The sequence below is a fragment of the Cinclus cinclus genome, chromosome 7 (assembly GCF_963662255.1).
Source record: "Cinclus cinclus chromosome 7, bCinCin1.1, whole genome shotgun sequence".
NCBI classification, from domain to species: domain Eukaryota; kingdom Metazoa; phylum Chordata; class Aves; order Passeriformes; family Cinclidae; genus Cinclus; species Cinclus cinclus.
In genome coordinates, this window is record NC_085052.1 from 344,803 (window position 1) to 369,902 (window position 25,100).

The following is a 25,100-nucleotide window of genomic DNA, read 5'->3' on the forward strand; positions in this document are numbered from 1 at the left end:
TATTAAAAACTCTTTTTTTTTTTTCCCCCCTGTACCCTCACCACAAGTGATCTGAAAGGACATGAAGCACACTGCCAGATTTCCCGGGGCATGAGGAACCCCACCTGCGAGCTGGTGGTACCTACAGATTCCTATGTGTAAGCCTTAGAGCCCTGGGAGCACGCTTATGTGCCATGTCACAGGAATACCAAAAAAACTGATACAGGTTTTAAAAAGAATTAATAGTATGAACCCCAGCAACTTTAATCAAACTCCTGCACACTAACAACGGCTGATGAATAACCTGGCTGATGAAATGCAGCTATGGAGGGAAGTGCACAATGACCAAAACTGCCATCAGTTCCAACAAGTAATTTACAGAGATCCAGTTTTATTCCTCTTAATTGATCATGTGTCCTTGAATTAAACAAAATAAACACCTTACTTTAACTGCATTTGAACTGTCAGGCCCTGGCTAGTAAATCCAGGGAAGGATCACTGCAGAATGGGAACCTGTGCCTATGGAAACACATGAAGGTAGGAACAGCGACTCGGGGGCAGCTGGGGTGCACTGAGGGCTCCTCAGGACAGACCCAGCAGCTTCAGGGTCTTTTTTAACACTGCCCAAACTCCTCTCTCTGTCCATGGAAGAGCCCCTCCCATGCCCACTGCAGGTCTCCTTTCCTGCCACCTTTCAGCACCGAGCCCTGTAACAGCTGCCAGAGAGCAGCAACGCCACTAAACCTCTTCAGGAGAACACCTGGGTATCTAAAACTCAACTGGCCGCTTTGCAGAGAAAATGACTTTTTGAAAATGCAGGTGACTGTATTTTATCCTTTCCACTAACCAGAAAGACCTGAACACCTCCACCCCCAGAGTACACAATGCTGCGGAGTGCCAGGGCTGAGCCAGTCCCAACTAAAGAGCTCATTCCACTGCTGCATACCTACTGCTGCTCGGATGTAAAATGAACTTAAACCAATGAAGCAAAAATAATCCATTTAATGCTTATGCTCTGTGATGCATTTCTATGGGGTTTCTATTGTTGTTGTTACAGTGCTTCTGTTCATTCTTATGCTTTAGTGGTTTAGCTGCAATTTATCAGCCTGGAGTGGAAAATACCTGGCACCTACTTAAAATGCATGGAGCTAGCAATAAAATTAACCTTGTGGCAATTGTTTTCCCACATGTTTGATAGACCAATGTCAGCTCATCTGTTAGAAGGAAATAAAAAAGTCAAGCCTAAATGTACAAAAAATTATGATGGAAGCCTTAAATAAAGCAAGGGTAATGCAAGTTTATTGAGTCAAAAATCAATCAATCAATGACTGAGTGGATTAGGAGCACCTCATAAGCCCCAAAGAAATAATTTGCCCAAACACTAAGATTTAACGGTAGAGGACCAAATTCCAACACTTTTAGGAAGTAAGTAATGAAAAATCAATTTGAAAGGAAAAACAGATCAAGAACCCTGGATTCTGACATGCCGACACATTTATTGCTGAATACCATTTCTTGGCTGACCCGAAAACTTCGGAAGGTGTTTATTTACTTTCAACACCTTCCAGAGATCAATATTTTTAATTTGGATCCGAGTTATTATTTTTCACATCACAGCATCGGGGAACGGAGTAAAGTGGCTCATATTTTAGTGCTAAAAAGATCGATATGACAGTTTCACCTTCACTGCAGCCCCCCGCAGCCGCACGGGCGCACATCATCGCGTCCCACGGGGGGCGCGGAGCCGTGGTACCAGGAGCAGGTCATCACCCAGCCCCAGCTCCAGACAGACCATGATTTACCTGGTCATGAAGGGCCCGGTGCCCTTAGAAAACCAATCTTGCTTCTCCCACTTTATCAGGGCTGTCTCTTACCCGGTGTACGGGAAGGGGGAGGGGGCAGGATGAGAGAGAAGGGGAAGGAAGGGAGGGCAGGAGCAGAGCGAAAGACAATCAGTTTCACAAAGCGGATTACGTCCCTCGTCGTAAATGCATCCATTCGTTTTTACCTTCCTTCAGCCAGGGCACATCCGTAATCGATAATTAATTTTCCATAAATTTCAAAATATTGTTCTGGCGGCTGGAAGGAGCGGAGCGTCCAGGGGAAGCAGGAGGGAGGATCCCTGAGGCTCAGGGGCTGGTGGGCTCTGGTGGCTCTGTCAGTCAGTGCTGCTGGGCTGGGGAGCAGGCAGGGAGAGCCACAGAGCCAGGCCAGCATCTCCTGCCTTGCCCAGCAGGACCCACGGGCACTGCTGAGTGCTCCAGCCCAGCCTGGCTGCCCTCCAGGGCACTGGGACACACCGGCTGCACGGGCACCTTCCACCTTCCCTGGGGCTCCAAACCTCCCCTGCACCATCACCCTGCCTGGGAAAAAGACTCAGATGCTGCACGAACACCAAGAGAGATCTTTGGAAAAACGACGGATGCTCCTAAATACTGAGAAGAGCACTGACTGCAGGTTTTACTGCACACAGGTCAGTGATGTGAAGGTCAGGGATGGGACGTGTGTGGCACCAGAACAGCCCTGTGGGACCTGAGGTGGCAGAGCCTGGAAGACTCAGGCTTACCTGGGGATGCGTGCCCTGCAGAGGTAACTGCTGCAGGCTGTCTGGACAAAGTACTCGAACGATGACAGAACAACAACTCAAAACCAAGCACTAATTTGACACCCCAAGTGATTTGGTAACAAAATGGTGATGTCCAGCCCCCAGAAGTCATTGGTTGATAGGATAACATAGCTGTTACTTGTTATTTAGTGCAGTAATCAGCTACTTAAAAGCACAGCTCACTTGAAACCAGATAGATAGCAAAATGGGAAAAGCATCTACCAGCAAGAAGCATTTATAGGGAAATCTCACACTGTCTTCTTAGTGTGTCTTAGAAAACAAGCAGCAGAGACAAGGAGGAAATGTGTCTCTGCAAGACGGGCTGCTCCAAGGAACACATTCTTTTCTCAACATAATTAATAGCTCACACTCTTTAAAAAATTGCCTTCATGAAGTCCTGTGCTTGGAAGAGTGATAAATGACAGTCATCCTCCTGGGGTGTGTTCCAGAATACTAACTGAAAAGTAAATGCAGGACTATTTCTCCAAATTATGTATCTGAGCTAAAGGTCATATTAAAGGAGCAGCTTTATGTAATGACATTAACTGAAAGCCAGCAGCTTCTGGCTCACTGACAGCAGCCCTGCAAAGTCAGGGTAAGGAGACTTCCTGGGGCTCAGGGGACATGCACAGCACCCCAGCACGTCGTCCCTGACATGCCTCTGCTGTATGGACAGGGACTGATCCCACTTCTAAACTCCGGCCAAAGTCCTTCTAGACTCAAGAAGTGGAAAACTGCAGTGACTTACAAATAACCCAAACATGTGCACAGTCACCTGTGTTTCTGTGACACTTTGGAAGGAACAGTCCTTTGATTCCACCGCAAAGCATCTAATTTCCCAATTAAGTCTCGCAACTCAGTAAGAATTCTTGGATTGTTGATCTCGGTCAGTCAGAAACCAAAATGATCCAGGCAGACAAATGACATTTTTTACTCTTACGATAGCATTAGGACTAAAACCTGCCTGAGACTAGCCCTAGAATCCTGGTGCTCCCAGGGGCTGCTTGGAAGCCTGGCAGGGAACAAGTTTGGGAGTTGGTATCTCTCACCTGGAAACTGAGGACACGTCCAAGGCTGCTGGAAAAACATCCTTCGCTGGACGTGCTTTGATGCAGACATACCTTGGATAATGCGCCCCAGACTTCTCCATCACCCTTGCTAAGGAACACATCCTTCCTGCTCAGCCAGCACAGACACACAGCATTTTACTGGCCTGGTAACACCCACTGCATCTCTGAAGACTTACAAACACTATGCACGCAGTATTTTATTGGCTCATGCTTAAAGACAAAAAAATGAAGCAGAGCTGTGGTGCACTGGAAATCCTAAGAAATGACTGCCAAATGACTGTCTCCAGTTTTACAATGTGGTTTAGGATTCATCTAAGTTTAAGTTGTATTTTCCAAGTGTTCTAATTTTTTTAGCTCAGATTTTTTTCACTCTTTCAGGACCACTGGAGATACTTTTTTTTTTTTTTTTTTTTTGTCCATCGAAAAATCATTTCCACATACAGAAGAATAACCCTTGTCTACATGGAGAAATTACCAGTCAATACAAATTTATAGCAAAGCAGCTGTTTTGCACTCCCACAGAAAACACCACTGGCAAGTGTTCTCCCACTACTGCCCAAAAGCCACACAGAGGTAGCAGCAGAAAGGAGTCCTTGCTCCTGCAAGGTGAGTCTGGAGAGAGGCCACACCCATGGAATGAGGGTCCAGAGTGTGTGCAGCAGATAAGCTCTGGCTCAGCCTGAGAGTCCCAGTGCAGACATACACACTGTCTGTTCTTTGTTTCACAAAGAAATGAGTCAATACAGAAATACTGCCTCTTTTTTGGAGACCTTTTCAGGACTGCAAGACTGTAAGACTGCAGCCTTCCAAGCCTGGGTTTAGTAAGCCATTACTGTAATTAGCTGAGAGAGACAAAAATTCTTGCAAAACGAGTTAGAGGGTTTTGTGTTTTGTTGCGATTTTTTGGTATTTGTGTCGGTTGGTTTGATTGGGTTTTTTAGATTAAAGTTATTATTTACTTTGTCTTCTTCTACCCCCCAGGGTACATACATATACTGATCATGAGGACTTTGTTCCCAGCATTCTCACACATTACCCACCCATGCAGACTTCCTTTTGCTTAGGTGACTCCTTACTCTGTGCTCCAAACCCCCCAAACTGCTCTACTCCCAGTGGCCAAACCATCAACTATGAATTTTAATATGAGGGCCACATAAATTCTGGCCCATTTTCTGGGCATCCTTATCTCCCATAACTTCCATGTCCGTGAGCTACAGGCATGTAGCTCAGGCATGCCTACAGGCATGTCCCAGGGACATGGACCAGCTCACCACTGGCATGTGCTGACTTTCAGAGACATTAAAGATCAGCCCTAACACTGTACCAGACAGATTTCCATGTTCCACGGTATTTATAGCATTTGATGTTCCCTCTTGGACAGGCAGATGCCCTTTCCTGTCCAAAATGAAACTTTGTTCTTTTACTGACCCTATTTTTGGAAGAAACAGAATCTACTTTTCAGATGCCAATTGCTGTTTATAGCACAATTTTTCCTATGCTTATTACAAAGCATAAGAGCACTTTGCCCCCCACCACCCCTGCCACGGAGGGACCCCTGCACAGAACACAGCAACTGGCAAGGATTTGTGGCTAATCCAGGAGGAATGCCCAGCACTCCTAGAACCAGTGTTCATGGCGATTTTACTTCATTGAGAAACCAGATTTTACATTTTTCTCCAACAACGTATTTTATCCGCCTGGAAAATATGGAATAGAATGAAACCAACCCCAAACTCCTTTACAATTTGATATGCACAACCAAAAGAAGGGAACAGATAACAACCCTTCCCAACTGCAACTGCTGCCACCCGCCTCTAGAGACCAGGTAATTATCCTGTTTATTTGAAAAAATGGCTATGATCAGTTGCTTTTGTTTTGCTACATTTATACATGCTAATAAATTACTGCCAATATGGCAATCTGTGTTCAGTGTAAAGGCCAGAACTGAGACACAAAGCTATTTCTGTACAGTGAGCCACTCAGCAAACAGCAATATTTGGAACTGTTTGGACAGAGGCAGCAGTGTCTCAGCCAGAATTCATGAGTAAAAATCACTAAATTTGTCAAAATGACGAAATCCCACATTTCTACCTTTTCCTCTTTTGTTTCACACACTTTGCATGTCAGAAAAATTATCAGGAAAATACTCCTTGTTTGACATTTCATTACTTAATGCTTTACTGGTGCAGTAAAACAAGACAACTGCTGAAATTATAGGAAAATAAATTTGTAATTTCTTCCTCATTTAGCCATTTTTGAAGCTTGTGTATAGGAAAGTCATTAATGTTATGTCCTCCTATCGACGTTCCAAGCCTTTCAAGGGATAACTAATGTTTTTTCTATACTCTTCCATGTGGCCAGTTAAATTAGACACATTATTTCTGTGCTGTTAGGGAACACTGATCAATAGATACTTGGAAAGCCCTCTGAAACGAAGTGGAAACACTTCCTCAGTGTCAGAGGGTTCTGGTTTGGGTCTGTGTGCTGCAGGCGTTGCTAAATGTTAGGGAGCAGTGGGAATGTGTCTGAGGCATTTCAGCACTCCCAGCTCCTGAAGGCAACACAGGCTGTCTGCTGGGCTCTGGCACTGCCTTCTGTCCTGGGAAGGGCTCACTGCTGAAATCAGTGAAATCACAGCCATCAGCCTCTACCAGCACAGCCTGCAGGCTTCACCCCAACTCAGCACCACCTCACCACTCTTCCCTTGGAAACTGGGATGTTCAGTGCCTTCCACAGCAAGAGCCACATCCTGGGATATGATCAGGTGACAACACAACTCCGTCTTTTGCTCCCATGAGTTTTTATTTCAGTGTGAAATAACAGCTGCACTCCCAGCCTTTCTGCATGCTACGGTGGGTGAACAGTGCAGTGAAACCCAATTGCCACGGCATGTTCACAGTTCAGGGTGAGCAGTCTCGTGCATTGCTTTCTTTTTGGCTACAAATGCTGCATTATAACATTATTTCAAACAGTAATAAACCCATTAATTTCACTAAACACCATACGTCTGATTTTTCTACAGTCACACATATCTTATTTAGTATTAATTCAGTACCTCAGGCAAACATATTAGCAAGTGCCTTAAGCAGCGTTTCATAATTTCTCAAGCAATTATTTTCATATTTTCCAACCTCACATCTTTTCTTGAAAGCCAGAGCTATTCCAAAGTCAAACACTTTGTCACACAAACCAAATTCCATATATGCATTACCTGAAAACAGCTGTTAATAACATGAAGGCTCTGCCTGACCAATGCGTAACTGGCCCTGCCCTTCACCATACCACATACAAATGCAAACAGGATTTCTGACTGCTCCATACCTGAGGCCTTTTTTTCTGTAAAAAGACAAAACTTGGCAACTAGGTGCCCAAATTTCTAATGAGGATGCCCCCCCACGTAGGGCTTTGAAAATGTCAATTTAAAGCATTCCTGTATTATTTGTGTCAGATCCTCAAATACTTCAGCAGATAACGCTGTTTTCCATTACCATTCGTCCTGTTCTATTAAATACACCACACCCCCATGAGCACTTAGCAAAGCTTTACACAAAATGCCCTGAACCCTCAGCCCCTGTGAGGAGCCTGGGCAGCTGGGGGGCAGTGAGGGGCTGGGGACCCGCCCAAGGGATGGGACAGAGACAGGGCTGGGACAGAGACAGGGAGGGGACAGTGACAGGGCTGGGACAGTGACAGGGAGGGGACAGTGACAGGGATGGGACAGAGATAGGGATGGGACAGTGACAGGGATGTGCCAGAGAAAGGGCTGGGACAGAGAAAGGGCTGGGACAAAGAAAGGGAGGGGACAGTGACAGGGATGGGACAGAGAAAGGGCTGGGACAGAGAAAGGGCTGGGACAGAGAAAGGGAGGGGACAGAGACAGGGCTGGGACAGAGACAGGGCTGCTGAGCACTGCCCCGCAGTCCAAACACAAGGCTGGGAGGATCCCCGTGGGTACAAGGGAAGGGTTAGATTCAAGTGGATGCACTCCACAACACTCCAGTGCCCCACACGTGTTCCCAGTGTGCTGACCACAGCACAAACCCAAACGCTCACAGCCAGCAGCAGCTCAGGTATTAGGCACTGGCCACAGACACCGAGCAACCCTCTGCTCTCCTTTCTGCTCTCCTTTCTGCTCCCTCCTTTCTGCTCTTTCCTTTCTGCTCTCTGTTCTCTCAGCAAGAACTCTGCTGATGGGTTAAGAGATGTATTTCAAAAATGCATAGAAAAAAAGACAACTCAAAACCAGAGGAAAATTCTGCTGGAGCAACACCTTTCAGATTCCATTTCCCACCCAGAAGAGGTTGGAAGCTATTACCTAACAGACAACTTAGTTCCCTAAGAAACTAAGTGGGAGATTTCATCTCAGGTGGTTGTAAGTAAATGTCCACATCACAGAATTATAATACTTGTACAACCATTTTTGCAGGTTATGGTCAGAGGCTGTAGGATTAACTTTGACATTCACCAACTTCCTTCACGGACTGGTTTTTGTTCAATTAAAAGAAGACAGAAGCTAATGAAGAGGTCAAACTTTGTGACACACATTTCAAGATGCCCCTAACTGTGTATTTCACCAAAACTCCTGAAAAAGCAGGAGGCTGTAAAGAGACAAGATTCTGAGTTACAATGAATACGAAGAACATGATGAGGATGGAGACAGTGAGGTAAGAACTGCTGGAAAATGTGCAGAACCAGAGTCTCCACTAAGTGTAGTGCCTGATCCCTGGCAGGCACTGCCACCACGAGGCTCCATCCCACTTTGCATTTTCCCTGCAAACAGGGTTAAAACTCTTCCATTTCCCTTTCTGTACCACACACACCTCGCTAGAAGCACTTCTGTGCATGGCTGGAGATTTGCTTCTAGCATTTTAGGGCCTTTATAAGGAAAGCTATCGTGTTTTTCAAACAGTTTTATTCCTTTTATCATGGAACTAGGCTAAAGCAAAGATCACACAAGTATCTGAGTAGCCAGCACTCGCACACAACCTGAGCTCTGCTGCCACCAGCCTTACAAATGCTCCCATGTGCGTTGAGTACCAACAAAAAAATCCAAAGGACTGGAACAGTAAGATTTGTTTAAAAATATTAATACTAACTCATCACTTAAGAAAAACAAAACAACACTGAGACAGAGGGAAGCATTTGCTCAGGAGTGATGTAGGAGACTGATGATGACAGAACACTTGCAGGTTTCTCATATGCACCTCTTATAAAAGGAGTCTGGACTTTTCTCCATCCCAGAAAATTTTTCCCTGGATGAACCTCACAGGAGTTAATTTGAGAAGAGAATCCGAATGACACTCCTGGTCCTCCTGAGGCATCACCTGCACTTGCAGAACAGCCCAGTCTCCAACCCTCCTCCAGAGATCATCACATCTCTGCCAAGCACTGCTGCTGCCACCCGCTCAGACAAATTCCTACTTCTCTGGGTTGGCATAATTGTCACAGGTAACAGTATGAAAATAAACACTGGTACAAATTATCTTTCCGTGGAAAGGAGGAGGAAAAAAGATGGAAACAGGTTCATGTGAGTAGTAAAAGAGAACTCAAACACTACAGCAATCGAGAAGCAAGAAAACACACTCTGGAGTCTCCTGCTCAGCAGTGGATCACAGTGACAGTGACAAATCTAAGACAGTGATCAACATCACAGCAGCAGCAGAGCTCTTTCTCCAGCCTCCCCAGGGCCAGAGTGCTGCCCCTGAAAGACACCCTCTGTGTGTGTGTGTCTCCAGCATGTCCCCAGCATGTTCCCAGTGTATCCCCAGCGTGTCCCCAGCATGTTCTCAGCCTGTCCCCAGCATGCCCCCAGTGTGTCCCCAGCCTGTCCCCAGCGTGTCCCTAGCGTGCCCCAGCATGTTCTCAGCCTGTCCCCAGTGTGTCCCCAGCACGTTCTCAGCCTGTCCCCAGTGTGTCCCCAGTGTGTCCCCAGCCTGTCCCCAGCTGCAGTGCGGGACTCCGGGGGCTCCTCCAGAGCATCCAGCGCCTGCCCTGGGCACTGCAGCCTGGAGCTCCAGCTCCATCTCCTGGGGAAATCCTGCCTTTCTGCCAAGCCCCGGCATTCCGTAAAACTTAATGAAGAAGCGGGCTGAGAACTCATCACCATGTGAATTCCCTCAACATTCAATTCAATTACGACTCTCTTCCTAAATCATCTTTTTTACTTAACCAAACTCTAAACTGACAGAGCTAATAAGCTCGGGAGAATCAGTGTACACCATCCATTTCTGGGAACAGGACGATATTTTCTAAGACGCATTAATAACTATGACAGGATTTATGTACAAGATAAATTCATTTCAATTTCCTTTTTCAATTAATGGCCAATTATTTGAACTCAGCTCAACCAAAAATATTACTCAAATATCATTAATCTAACAAAAATTAACTTTACTATTCATTCAGTAACGAGCAGATATAATTTTAAGGCACAATAACACACTTGAATAACAGGTTGTCCATCTGTATTCTCAGGACCACTCTCCCCACTGCAGCCCCCATCATGCTGGCTCAGGTTATTGCTCTTAAGGATAGTGACTGGAGCAAAGGCTGCCCTAGATGCTGCTGCAGGCTACCAGTGCATTATCTACCCGACAGTAAAAGCCACTTCACGTTAGAAAAACACTACTACAGAGTGTGCAAAGTAAAAACAACCCAGAGGAAAAAAACAACACACAACCTTTTCCTGTACATCCTGGCAATGCCTGGACTTGCTTTATCCTCAGTATTGCCACATCCTGCTGCCACCCACCCACTCACCCTCCTCCCGCGAGGAGCAGAGGGTGCTGCACAGCCTGGCATCACAGACAGGGGGACACAGACAGGGGACACAGGGGGACACAGACAGGGGGACACAGACAGGGGACACAGGGGGACACAGCTTGGACAGGTCACCACCAAACAGCAGCATACAGGCAGGGGCAGCGAGAGGGACACTGAGCTCATCCCCGTGACACATCCCCAAGGATCTGTGCCCCATGGACAGGGGAGAGGTGGCAGGAGACCACATGGGCAGCGACTGCCTGGTGCCTCTGCCACCTTCAGCACCCCAAATCCCTCAGCCTCAGGAACTGCAGCACAGGTTTGGCAGGGCTGTGGGAAGAAGGCTTGTCAGAAAAACACCTGTTACCACTGTATTCTTTATTTGTAACTTACCCTTGTCCATCCCCTAGGTGGTTACTGCAGGGAAGTTCCATTTCAATCATTATCTCACCAAACCCACCCTCTGAAAGTGGGAAGCTGTGTGAGCACAGCAACCTCTCCTCTTCATTGGTATTAATAAAATTCTGCTTGCAGCTTGAGGCTCTGGTGTTGTTTAAACACATCTCTCTAGTGTCAGAAATGCTGGTTTTGAAAGGTTAGTTTTTGTTTTGGTTTTTTTTTGGAATTTGAATGAAACCCTGCTATACAATGAACTAACTGCAGTGCACTGCACTGTTATCAGGAGGAGGAGGCTGGAACCTCAGCACATCACATGTAGAGCCCAGCGGCATTTATTCATTGCGAGGTCACCTGTGGGCCTGAGCAGGCACACAGACAATGGAGAACTCTGTTTATTTTTAAAAACAAACCTCTACTGGGCAGCAGAGCAGTTGCCCACTGTGCAGATGCCTCTGCCACCACCTAAGGGCTGTGCCCAGCCCAGCTCCCAGCAGGCTCCCTGGACACTGCAGGCACGAGCTGGTGCTCAGCTCACCCTTGGGGTCTGCTTTGCCAGAGCCCTCTGCACTGACTTACTCTAGCAAAGATTCTCTCTCAACCTACAGAAACCATGTGTTCAACACAGCAAGGAGGCTTTACACTACACAGGACTTTCCTCCGCCTTCTCTGGATAATGAAAAGGAAGCCAAGGATTTGCTAAGCAATGTAGGACCTGGAATGAGCACTCCAGAAATCAATAACACAAGGCACAAAACTAGACTTGATCTAATTAGAATAAAAATGCCACTGATTATACTGACATGTTTTCATACAAAAATAGTTATGAATCTGATGAAAACATCAATGTATTTCTGATAGATATTTACCTTCAGTACATTTTCTTATTCCAGAAAAATCATCTTATTTACCATTAACTTTGGTTATATAAGAAATACTGACATGCCAAAGTTCAACACACTCAGCTATTTTTGAGTATTTCTTCACATAGAAAAGTGGTAAGATTTATAATTTACCCCTTACATGAGATATACCAAGTACAATAAAATTAACAGAGAATATAAATAATGGGATGTTTGGTAAAATCCATGGAAACGCAAAGACCTGTTTTATTACAAGTGAAGTCTATTCAGCATAGTCATAAATAAAAACCACAATGCACTAAATTTTTCAGCTTCTCAGATTTTTACCTATTTCTGTCTTCTTGTATCTGTCTTTTCATTAACTGTACATTCTCTGACAGAAATCAAGATCTGCCCCCTATATGACATTTCATACAACAAAAGAAAGTACCATGCTTTCAAGCAGGGATTTACAGGTTTGTGTTTCACAAAGCTTTGCCAAGTTATTTGAGGGTCTGTAATTTAGCACATGAGCCAGTTTATCCACACTCGACTGCTATTGGTATTTCCAGTCAGAACTGGAACAGCAGCACAGCTGCCAGTTTAGTTAATCTGAAATTTCTGGGAAGCCACTGTCAGCCCTGTGGAGGCTGTCACCCAGCACCATCATCCATAACTGCTGGAAGCTCTGAGCTCCAGCCCTGCCACCTTCCAGTGCTGACAGGCATCAGCTCTAACGCAGCAGCTCTCTGCCAAGAGATTCAACTTCAGCTCATTTTTAAATCAGATAAAGCTGTGCCTCTCCCAAGGGAAGGATCTGCTTCATCCCCTGTGACCCCTGCTGCTCCCCTGGCCCCAGTGAAAGATTTGGGCCAGGAGTCAGTGCCCAAAGCTGCCACTCCCAGCCTGACCCCCCTCCCTGGGACAGGGACCTGCTGCCCCAGCACCCTCCCCAGCCTTGCACTCACTGCTCTGGGGTTTATTCCGTGCATGTGTTTAGTTAAGTTCTGAGCAGCAGAAAATCCCACGCAGTCTCACCCTACCATCACTCCTGGCAGAACAAACACAACCCACTGAACCACAGCTCTCTCCCTCATCACAGCACCTACCCCGCTCCCCACAAATCCCAGACCTAAAACCAGCTGCTCCTACACCAGATTTTGTATATGTGACCATAAATGACAAATTCTGATATTAAACTTTATGTCTGGGGTGATGCAAAATGATCCATTTTGATCCTTAATATAATGTGGATTATTAGTATTTAAAACCAAGTTGCTCCACCAGAGACACCTCATTATCACGCTTGGTTTCTTATTTTTCAGGTGGAATTTGCACCTGTGCTGCTGTGAGCTGGAGACAGAGGCTGCTGACAGTGTTGTCTCAGATCTTCCTGCCAGTCCTAGCAGCCAAGCTGAGTAACTGTGGGCAGCAAAGTCTGCTTTAGTTTTGCAGGAGCCAAGCCAAGTAAAGCCTTACAGAGGAAGTGATGCCAGAAGTGGTAAAAAAGGGGATGTGAGAGCAGCAGGGATAAAGGTTAGCCAAACTATAACTACTTGGGCTTCTCCCTTTCTAAAGCAAATAGCATTATACAACAGTACATCTGATAAACATTTATATTTCAGAGAGCAATGATATAATGACAAAGTTAGCATATGCTGCCAAATCTGTGCCTTAGAAGGCATGGAAAAAAGCCCACAGAAGTTACAGAACTTTGCAATCAAACAGAACTAACAAGGAAACAGGGAGACACATGACATGGTACAAGGCAAACCACACTGGAGATAAGAGCCAAACGTTACCCTAAATGGACAGAGCACATGTGAAACCCCTGCTCAGACAGTCACACTTACTCACTGAGCAGAGGAGCTGGAGAACACCATCTCCAGATGGTGAAAAGCCATCTCCCTGAATCTTTGACTCCTGACAGCAGTGCGGGATCTGTCAATGAGGACTGAGAGCATTCAGTGCCAAAATGCAGACTCTAACACGTCAGGACATTAAGGAGCTCACCCTCCCTCCTTTCCAGCTTTTTGGGCTTTGGTTCTAAGCCACTACTACTGCAGTCTAACAATGAAGTATAAAACACCCCTCTAGCACACAGCATTTTCTCCCAGTGATAGGAACACAAAACATCACTGAGTAACTGCTCTTCCTTTGGGTTCTGCCTTTTCCACACTAAGCAGATTCAGCTCTAAAAGTTTCTTACAGGTTACAAACAGACAATCATGTGGTACACATCAAACACTTCTGTAAACCCATTTTGTATCTTTAAAGTCACCACTTCAACAGATGGTATTTAATCAAACAACAGGAACATGCTTTTGGTTACATTGTTTCCATCATTATTTCCACAATTATTTCCATATTATTTTGGTTACATTATTTCCATAATTCCATAACATTGGTACTAGCTGTCTTTTTTTCCCCTCCCCCTTTATTGAATCAATATGTTGGCAGAACTTTTTTCCCCCTGGAAGGCCCATCTTGAGTAAATAAAGGATCAGAAGAAAAAAAAAACAAAAATGCAAAGTAATATTTATGACAAGGAAGGGAGAAAAAAAAAGGTGGTTGGGGAATACTGCAAGAAACACAGTGCCTAGAAAATAATGCTGGTATGTGAAACAAGAAACCACATTAGCTCTTGAACTGGGGGACTTTGCAAAATCCAGGGTTCTTCACAGTGACATAAACAAGACATGCTCTAACTGGGATTCCTGTTCAACCTCTGTAAGAGCCTTTTATCCACCAAAATGCCATCAAATCAAATAAAATCAATGTACTTCATGCTACATAAAATAATCTCCGTACTATGAAGGACTGTGACTATTCTTAAACAAACATAAAAAGTTGTATTTTGTTTTGGATTGCATTTGTCTTCTCTGCTGTTTCCAAAATTAAGACCACAGATGATTATCCATTTTTCCTGTGTCACAGAAAAGTCTTGGCTGGAAGGGAGCTCTGGAGCTCACCTGGTTGAAGGCAGATGAAGTAAACGCAGAGCTCCTTGCAGCTCCCCTGCCCTGCGTGTGGGATCACCTGGATGCAGCTCTGACCTGTGAGTGACTCCAGAACACATAGCTCTGTCCTGCTGCTTTTACCTACCAGCACTTTCTGAACCTCTGCAGAGTACAGTTTCAACATCACTGACTGAGGTTTGTCCCACTAAGGCTCAGTAAAGCTGATAATCTTGTTTTTATCTTCTCTGATGAGCAAGAGAAAAAAACCTGCTGGTTCTTCTCCTCCAGTTTTATCTTAGCTGGGCTTCTAGCCAGAGTTGTTAAAAAATGAAGAAATAAAAACCTTTCAAAGTTCTTATTCCCCAAGCTTATACACCTCCGAGCTGGGGGTCGTGTGTGTGTGCTGGCAGCTCGTTTGTCATTGTGTGAACTGTGTTCCAGGCTGTGTCTTTGGCTGCTGGGCAGCACCAGCCAGGCTCCTCTGAGCCACACTGCCACTGAGCAGCAAACCGGGGGAGAAGGAAACTTCTGCCCTGGGAGATGTCACTGATTGACCTCCGAAGGGTTGTTTACTCCTGTACAACCTAGCAGGGATCACTTGGACAAAGAGCAGAGGTGTTGGCACAATGCACAGCCCCGGCACTGACCTCAAAGCCTTTGTGCCCTGCAGGAAAAACCCCAACCCCACACACACCATCCTCCATGGACCTGAACACCACTCGTGTGCTCATGCAAAGCTGTGCTGTGGCTGCTGTCACCATGCTGTCCCCCCGCCTCAGGCCAGGGAGGCTGTGAACCAGCTCTGGAGATCCCTTACACAAACCCAGAGCCCCTGCCGGGCTCTCGGCACTCAGCGCTGCCACCACCCCACACTGCCAGACACTGCCAGGCTCGGGAGTGGAAGGTGACTCTGAACCACCAAAGTTAGCGTTGGGAGGAAAGAAAACCTTTGACAACCATTTTAAACAAAACACTGTCCACACACTGATATTCTGCTCGTTTTGTGTGGATGCAGCTCTGTGAAATCAGCATGTACACATGACACAGAATAAACACTGCCAGTAGTAAAAACATCATCGTCGTCAGGATGGAAACAGCTCACAGTCCCCCACGGATCAAAAATCCCAAACAGAAGAAATTCACCTTTGGCTGAAGTACATTTGTGAAATAGAGAAATTTACCGTGAAATGTTCCTGTGACTTATAGTTCTCATCCAGATAAACTCGAGCTCTGTTGTAGTCTTTCATTGCATCACTTGATAACAGCTCTCTGAAAGAAAAGACCAAACGTGTACAGGGAGACGCAGATGCAGGGCACTGCCCCAGCACTGCCCTGTGCTGGGACATCCCCAGCACCACCCACGGGAATCCCGCAGGGACAGAGTGTCCCCGGCACAGCCCTCATCTCATCTCATCTCATCTCATCTCATCTCATCTCATCTCATCTCATCTCATCTCACCAGCTGCACCTCCTGCACCGCGAGCTTCCCGGGGCCCTTCGGACAGGACTCGAAGGGCGCGGGTTTTGTCTCCCGGCATTCGGGATTTGGGGGATTTGGGAATTTGGGGGATTTGGGAATTTGGGATTGGCGCTCTGGAGCCGCAGCCCGAACCCGGCCGTGCCCGCCGCCGCCAGCAGAGGGCGCGCGCGGCCGCGGCTCCCTCCCGGCCCGATGAAACAATCAATTATAAACCAATTATCAATTAATTACATCGGGATAAACTCAACCGGGATAAATAATGCCGGCATGGCCCACCACCGACTGATCGCTCCCGCCCTTGTCCCCGGCTCGGGGGCCAGGCTATGTCCCCAGCACTTACTTCACAAACTTGTCCACATGGGACATCGAAGCTTCGTAGTTCTTCCCTCCGAATTCTTGACAGTGTAAAGCCATGAAATGGGGCTTGTGTGCATGGACAACCTGGAGCAGAGAGAAAAGCGAGTTTTAATGCTCGGCACACACATGAACAGCAGATCTGGGTGTGCAGGGAGGACTGGCAGCTCCACCTGAGAGGTGACACTGGCACAACGAGCATCATTGCTATCCAGAGAAAAGATTCGTAATACCCAATCATTATCTCAAATATTCTTAACTAATATTTCCTTTTTAAAGCTATGACTTAGTTCCTAGGCTATATATATTTTTAAATAAATACTCTATTATTTATATTTAAAATATAAATAAACTTTTCCAACATCCCTCAAAGATGATTTGATGTGATTAAGATGAACCAAACCATTCCTTGTCTGGGAGGTAGTAGAGTTCAAACATCTCAACTCATTTGCTAGAGTGGATTTTTTTCCACTTCTACAAAATTTCTCAGTGCTGTTTAGTAGCACTTTGGCACTTGTGTTTGATATTTATGGAGTACCTTATTTACGAAAGTATTTAAATAACAGATGCACATACAGACCCATTAACACAGAAGACATGGAAGTCCTTCATGCTATTCCAGGTGTAAGTCTGGAACACTGCAAATATCTTAGATACTACATCTGGATCAGCCCTAGGATGCAATTACCATACCAAAACCCTAGAATGTTTATCTTTCCTCATACCTCAAATCAAATATAGCGCTTATAAATTTGCTGCTGTTTTGAACACACATTCAGTGTCACTCTGTCCTATGGAACTTTCTTCTGTCTCTATTCAGAACAGCAAATGCCACATCCAAAATGTTTCTGTTGATATTGAGTCTCTATACCTTGTATTCCATGCCTGATTGGGAATTAATGGGCACAAGCTCCAGAACAACTTCCATTTCAAAAGGGAACAGTCCAGAAACAGCAATGTGCCAGTGCAGGCATACAGGGAGAGGACTGTTAAAATCCAAAATGGGATTCACTGGTTTCTGAGGGTGGCACTGGGTTGCCCCATCCAGCAGAGGCCACGCTGTCCCCGCAGGCACTGGGAGAAGAGTGGGTGGCTGCCAGCTCCATCACAAACCAGCTCCTCTGCAGAGCTGGGGGTGCTTAGCCTCGGGGGCTGCAGGGCCCTAAACCTCACCACACAGTAAAGAACAGCTAAAAAAAGGGACTGCTCTCCCTTTCTGCTGTTGCTGCTGGTGCCCTGCAACTCTGAAAAGGCACAGACACAGACCTGCTTTTAATTATTTAAATCAACAGTGACTAGTATTACTGTTAAAAGGTCTCTAGGAATCACAGAATGGTTTGAGTTGAAAGGGACCTTAAAGCTTATCTCATGACAGCTCACTGGCAGGGAAACCTTCCAGGAAAACTCCAGTGGGATGCTCCAAGCTCTGCCCAAGCTGGCCTTGAACATTTCCAGGGATGGGACACCACAAAAGTTGTGGATGTTTCTTTCAAACAGCAGGGGAAAGAAACTGCCATTTGATGTGATGACAGAGTGTACCCTTCATTCCTGACTACACAAATTATCTCATTAGATGATCAAGCTCAAAGACAATGAATTAAAGCAAAATCTGAACTTCAGCAGCTTCCTGGCACAGGGCCAGGGGCAGCGAGGCTCAGCACCAGCACGTCCCCTCCTCAGGGATATCCCTGGTCCCTGCTCTCCATCACTGCTGGTCCCTGCTCAGGGACATCCCTGGGCACTGCTCTCCATCACTGCTGGTCCCTGCTCGGGGACATCCCTGGGCACTGCTCTCCACCAGTGCTGGTCCCTGCTCAGGGACATCCCTGGGCACTGCTCTCCACCAGTGCTGGTCCCTGCTCAGGGACATCCCTGGGCACTGCTCTCCACCAGTGCTGGTCCCTGCTCAGGGACATCCCTGGGCACTGCTCTCCACCAGTGCTGGTCCCTGCTCGGGGACATCCCTGGGCACTGCTCTCCACCAGTGCTGGTCCCTGCTCGGGGACATCCCTGGGCACTGCTCTCCACCAGTGCTGGTCCCTGCTCAGGGACATCCCTGGGCACTGCTCTCCACCAGTGCTGGTCCCTGCTCGGGGACATCCCTGGGCACTGCTCTCCATCACTGCTGGTCCCTGCTCGGGGACATCCCTGGGCACTGCTCTCCACCAGTGCTGGTCCCTGCTCGGGGACATCCCTGGGCACTGCTCTCCATCACTGCTGGTCCCTGCTCGGGGACATCCCTGGGCACTGCTCTCCACCAGTGCTGGCACAGCCCCTGGTAGTGGCCAGGGGGCTCAGGACCAGCAGAGAGGGCAGTGGGACTGCAGCCACAGAGCCCAGCCAGGGGAAGCCTGGCAGAGGTTTGTGCACACCAAAGCCAAGGAGAACCTGGTGTCCTGCTGGGTGAGGGTGACACAGGGAACTGCAGCACTGCCAGCCCACTGCAGTCACCCCTGCAGAGGGAAGGGCATGTCCTGCCGTGGGTTTCTGAGTCATTTTCAGCAGTCCCTTCCTCTGTACCTCAGCTTCCCAGTCACTGAAACATCTTGGCACTGACCTGCCTGGTGGAACATTCTGAGGTGAGCTGCAGGCAGTGTTACTGGATGAAGGGAAAAAGCAAATACTCCCACTCAGGTGTTTGATGATCATTGAACAATTCTATTAGACCATTAATGCTGGCTTCTGCCAACAGGGATATTAGCAACTTGCTTTAAAGCATGTCTTCATCAGTAGGGACAGAGAATGAGCCAGAGCAGGACCCAACAGTAAGTTTAACTGGGGGGAAGGAGGATGAAAAAACTTAAAAAATAAAAATAAAAAATAATAATAATTTTAAAAATCAGGTGATAGAGCAGATGTCTAAAAACATACCTGAAATGCAAGAAATTACACCCAACTAACTGGGACATGCTTTTCCTCTGATATGTATTTCCTACTACAGATTTACAAACAACTAAGACACAGTTGCTGAGAAGGTATCCCTGTACAGATGCTCCTTTCTCCCAAGGCACTGCCCAAGGGAGCACTGGCAGCAGGCTGCCATCAGAGCCAGCAGCAGTGAATGACAACACTGATTTACCTGGCTGGATTTTTTTGTTTGCTGTCTGGAGAGCAGTGCTAACCAAAGCTAGCCCGTGAAGCAGAACTCTGCAACAGAGCTCACATGTGCACCCTAACACCAGGGCACCCCAATTCTCCATGTGCTTTATTGCTCCACATCAGCTCTAGACTCCACGTCCTGATTCCAAGTCTGCTCAGAGAGCTTTCTGAAGTCACCATCATCAGAAAGCAGTTGTAAGAGTTCAACCCTGTAAAGCCAACACAGCCACAGCCACTGTCACTGTCACTGTGCCAGGCAGCACACCACTGAGGAACGTGCTGAGCATCTGGCACTGAACTCATTTAACTGCTGTGGCTCTGCTGCAGTAGCAGCTCTTCTCACACAGCTCATGAAAATATACACTGGTAAGACAAAAACATAATAAACTATTCCAAGTAAGATTTAGGCACAAACTATCTCACAGTCATGAACCATCAGTCACAGGGAGCCCTGAATGGGGAGTCCTGCAGTGAGACAGCACTGGAGAACAACTCCACTGTGCTGAAGCAGCAACAGAAAATACTTCCAGGCTCTGAGGATGCAGGACACAGGTTTTTTTGTCTGCATACAAATCCTTGAGAATTTGAAATCATAGTGGGCATTAAAAATAAAAATATATATATGTCATTTTTAATGGGGAAACAGCATTGGCTTAATAGCAGGGAGGTCCTTGTGGCATTCCTTGCAGGTTAAACCACTAGAACATACTGAATATTAGTTATGTCCTCTCATATAGTAAGTACCCTCCAACTAAAAGCAAATTGGCTCTGCTTCATTACCTTTTACTAGTTTTCTACTCATATGGAAGAACAAACAGTACATAATAATGAGTAATGAATACTTCAGAGCTGAAAACTCCCAGTTGCCAGAGGTTAAAGATCATACATGAGACCACATAAATAATGAATTTGCATCCACAGCAGCACAATGTATTTACAAAGTTGGGCATTATTTTCACTTCTGGATATGCAAAAACAGCGTAAAGGAAGCCACAATCAGGAGTTATTTTGGGGGATGTGGGTAACTAAGCAAGATGCTCCAGCACAGCAGAGTATGAACACAGAACTGGTGAAGTTGACATCTCATTGCTGCAGGTGTTTGCCTGTTTGGACAGGGATGGGGACGGGACCCCAGGGATGGCAGGGTGGGTCAGGAACCCTGGGCTGGAACTGGGACAGCAGCCAGGACAGGACACAGCCCACTCTGCTGGCCAGGCCTGTGGCAGAGGGCAGTGTGGCCACAGGGGCAAGGGCACCAGAGTCAGATCTCAACCCAAGCAAAGACTGGAGAAGCTTGAGCCTTGATGTTGTGTAAATAGGATTGCTTTAAAAAAATATGAGCAAAAAAATATAGCAAAATATGAGCTTTAGCTTCCTTATGAGCTGTGAAATACAATTTAGCATGTGTGGTCCTAAAGCACTTCAAGTATTTTCAATTTCTCTAAGCCTGAAGAAGAGGAGGCTCCTCCTGGGGACCAGGCACTCAGAACCAGCATCCCCCTCCCCTGGTCACAGCCCATGGATACAAACCAACAAACAGCCCAAACAGCTGCACCTGAGGGAAGCAACCTCTGAAAAAGGGCTGCAGCAGAGTTCTTCCACCCCCTCTAGTTAAAAAAATCCTTAATCACCCTCTCCAGTTTAAAAGGCAGCATTAAGTCGACTAAAATAATTAAACAACCTTTGAGTAGCTGGGTGGGGTTTTGTTGTGTTTTGGGATTTTTTTATTGGGTTGGTTTTGGCCTTTTTTTGTTTGTTTTTCTTCCTTCTCTCTGAAGGGTAACACATGGAGTTCCCACGCCGCTATACCAGGATGACTTTTAGCTATTAGGTAAACTTTTAACTTCTGTATTACTACAAATAAAGGCTCAAAATACTCTCAAACACATCAGGCAACACGGAAAATTGCATTAGGGGAAAAAACCCTCTGGCTCCAAGTTTGCATCCAAAATGACCATGTGCCACAAATGCAACACAAAAAGATTGTTACTAAAATCAGCACAGATTTTCAATAGCTCCAGCTCCTGCCCCAAACATGAGGCCAGTGCAGACAGAGAAAAGGCAAGGGATGTGGAAGGAGGGAGTGAAAAGGAAAAAGAGTCCTGAGTAAAGAAATAAGCCAATAAAAGTCCTCTGTGCTCCTACACCCTTTGTTTGCAAACAGCTTCCTTCACATTCTTGGAGCTTGCTCCCCTGGATTTTTCCTGTGCACTGACACAGAGGCTGCAAACCACGGGCACATGGCACAAGTGGGACAAAATTCCCACATGTATATTCTGTGAATATTCTCATTTGCATGGCAGCCAGTTCCCCAAATCATCCCACTGCTTGTTAAACACTAACATCTAGATCATCAATCATCCCACCTCTTGGTAAGAACTGAAGTTTTCCCCATCACACATTAAACACTCCAAAACTCTGTTCTCAGGCTGTTTCCACTCTCCTCCAACAATCCCTTTCCGTCCTTGTTTCCAATGTAGGTTTTTGGAGTAAAAGAATTTTTACTGGAAGGAGGAGTCCAAGTCCAGCTCTTTCAGACCCAAGTTACCAGCGCCTATCTGCAGTTAGGAGATGGGCACAGCCCCCAGCAGCAGGACCTCACTGCATCCTGCCTCCTGTAAGGCAGCTTTCCCACCACCCCATGCAGCTCCCAACTACCAGGAACATCCCAATACAGGGCCACACTGTGACATACTGGCTCACAAGCCTTTTTCCTTTGGTTTGGATTCCAGCAGATTGTCTTCAACTGCAAATACAATTTTCTGCTTTGAACATTAGAAACCAGAGCCAGCTCTGAACACCCTGGGATTTGCAGCATCTTCCCCCCCCAGGGCTTGCTTCTACCCCTGACAGGAACACAGGTTTGGCTGCTCAAGTGGCACCATGTGGCACGGAGGGTGACACAGGGCACAGGAGGGATGGCACAGCCCTGAACAGCACCCAGGCCAAGGGCAGGATGGCTGTGCCAGGAGCTGCATGTCCTTGGAAATGCACATGCATGGAAGTCAATGGTAACACTTAAATGACTTGTATTCACCCACGACAGCAAATAAAACCCCTATTATTACTTGAAGTTACCGGAACTTAGAAACAAGCCCACAAAATGCTCTTTAACCAATCTGCTCTTCGACATCTGTTCAAACACATTACGGGTTTAATTTCTAGAAACATTTTAAACTTAGAGAGGTAATGGTGCTTCCTTTTCTGTGGAGAACGTTGTGACTGCTTACACAAGCACTTCATCCTCAGAAGTTATGCAAACTGCCCTGACACAACTGCATATGCAAATTGAATTCCTCAGAAGAATGGAACTGGTTTCAGGTTTACAAGAGGCACACAGAATCATTTTCCAGAGCTGCTGCTGAGCCCCAGCTCCCAGAGGTTCCAGCCAGAGCGCGTGGGATCAGACACAGGAGTCCCTCTGAGGGTCCGGGTGGCTCCGAGGGCTCAGCCAGACGCTGCTCAGTGACTTTTGGTACACGCACGTTTGCCTTTTCCCTAAGGAGCTTTTTGTCACGTTTTGTTGCACTTCCTCCTGCGCTGGAGAGCGTGGTGTGAGCAGCCAGCCCAGAGGGGAAGCAGGACGAGGCCAGCAGCAGCCATGGCAGCACTGCTAACTTTGTCCTTCACCTATTTTTCCTTTCTTTTCCTTTTTTAAAATACAGTTCTCAGATTGCAGGGAACCCCCAGAGCTGAGGGATGGGCTTGGGTCTGCCTCAGCAACACTCTCCCTGCTCTGGACCCTGCAATTAATGGATCGTTTTATTCCTCTCTGCAATTCTGTACACACAATAATGTTTACTGGGCCAAAGACAGACCGTGTTCAGTCACACGTCAGTGCTCCCTGCCCTAAGATAACAGCAGCTCCCTCTCTTCCCCTCCTCTTCCTGTTTTCCACAAACTATTCTGAAGCATTTCTGCAGCGCTCATCTTCAGTAAACAATGCACACAGAAAGACTTTCCTTGACAAAGGTACGTAAGTAAGTAATGTGATGCCAAAAAACATGCGGCCATCTAAAAAAATAAAATAAAAAAAAAACCCCAAAAACAAAGAGTTGTCTCTGTTTATTTGTATTTCCTGCATAGGAAGAGTTTTTCCTGAAGCTGTGCAGGGTTGGAATCACAAGCAGCAGCGACGCCTGCGCCGTGTACACAGAGCATGTACATCATGTACATACAGCAGGGATCAACCAAGAAGCAAGAAAACCAAAAAGATCAATCTGAACTTGGCAGCTAATAAAGAATGTAAGAGAAATTACTGCACCTTGGATTTTCGCAAATCTCTTACATTTGCCAGTAAAAGTGAACTGCAGTTTTTTACATCAGTGTAATAAAGGTCACAGGCTGCACTGGTAACCTGAGAATGTAAAAACTCATGAGATGCTTTCAATTACAAAAGCAAAAGATGAAATACTGCTAATCATATTTTCTGCACACAGTTTCATTTTAAAATTTGAACAACACACTTTTGTTGTTGAACTATTTTTCTGTATAAATCCTGTGGCACTTTTCCATGGCCAGGTCAGGCAGGGCTTGGCACAACCTGCAGTGGCAGAGGGTGTCCCTGCCCCTGGCAGGGTGTGGGTCTCCATGGTCTCCACAGTCTTTAAGGTCCCCTCCAGGCCCTTCCAAAGCAAACACTGTGGCACTCAGGACTCCCCAGCTCTGCCAGCAGTGACAGCAGCTCTCACTCTTCCCAGGAATGGCATCTCCCTGCCCCAGCAGCACTCATCTCCTGCTCCTTATTGCTGAATTTCTGCACAAAGAAAGCAAGTTCAGCCAGTCCCTACTGAAATTACACAGTGTGAGAGGGGTTCTGTACTTTAAAAAACCCCTCACACCAGAAAGTTACAGAGCATTTTATAACATGGGTTCGATATCAAGATTTTCACATTACCAAACAAGAAAATTGTGAAGAAAGAGCAGACACAGGACTGATTTATTGCATACCAATACCCAAAATTGCCATATTTAAATTTTAAGGTAAACCGGACTTTGAAAAAGTTTGTTTGCTTTTTTTTTAAAGTACTCAAATATGTATCTTAGTAGACTTAAAAGACCATTTCATGCCAAACTGAAGTCAATATTGTAAAACCTGAGTACACTTTTTAGGCATAAAATGGTTGATGAGAATAAGTTGTGCTTATATGCTGGATTTTTGTAATGATTACTTAAAAATCCAGAAAGAGACTGGCTGTCTTTTACTATAAAATAAAATCACTGTAAAACAGTCATTTCACTTCACAAAGCAAAATATCCTGACATTACTAATTAGGTCAATAAACAAAGATGCGCAGAACTCCATGAAAAAATAAACTTCACCTTACCTGATAAAATTCCCGAAGCCAATTCTTCTGTAAATTTTCTGGCTGAAAAACAAAATGCAAAAAATTAATTAAGAGTAGTAGAAATCTATTTTTACAACAATATTGTGCTATCATTGCTTTCCTCAGGGTATTCAAGTAGGGAACTTTCTTCCCAATGAAAGCAAAAAGTACAAACAGGAGGATGCTCCTTCATGATGCCACTGGCCAGACCTCACCTTTTATTCCC

General features: G+C 46.0%; 1 protein-coding gene across 2 annotated transcripts in view; it reads right to left on the minus strand.

Annotated features, from left to right (window-relative positions):
- The window catches only part of INPP5A (inositol polyphosphate-5-phosphatase A), a 176,942-nt gene that overhangs the window by 110,676 nt on the left and 41,166 nt on the right, over nt 1-25,100 (minus strand). For both annotated transcript variants that reach the window (XM_062496501.1, XM_062496500.1), the window contains exons 2-4: nt 24,875-24,916; nt 16,435-16,535; nt 15,796-15,883 (exon numbers count right to left, since the gene is read on the minus strand). In XM_062496501.1, the coding sequence (XP_062352485.1) occupies nt 15,796-15,883; nt 16,435-16,535; nt 24,875-24,916 (231 nt within the window). The remainder of the gene's footprint in view (nt 1-15,795; nt 15,884-16,434; nt 16,536-24,874; nt 24,917-25,100) is intronic.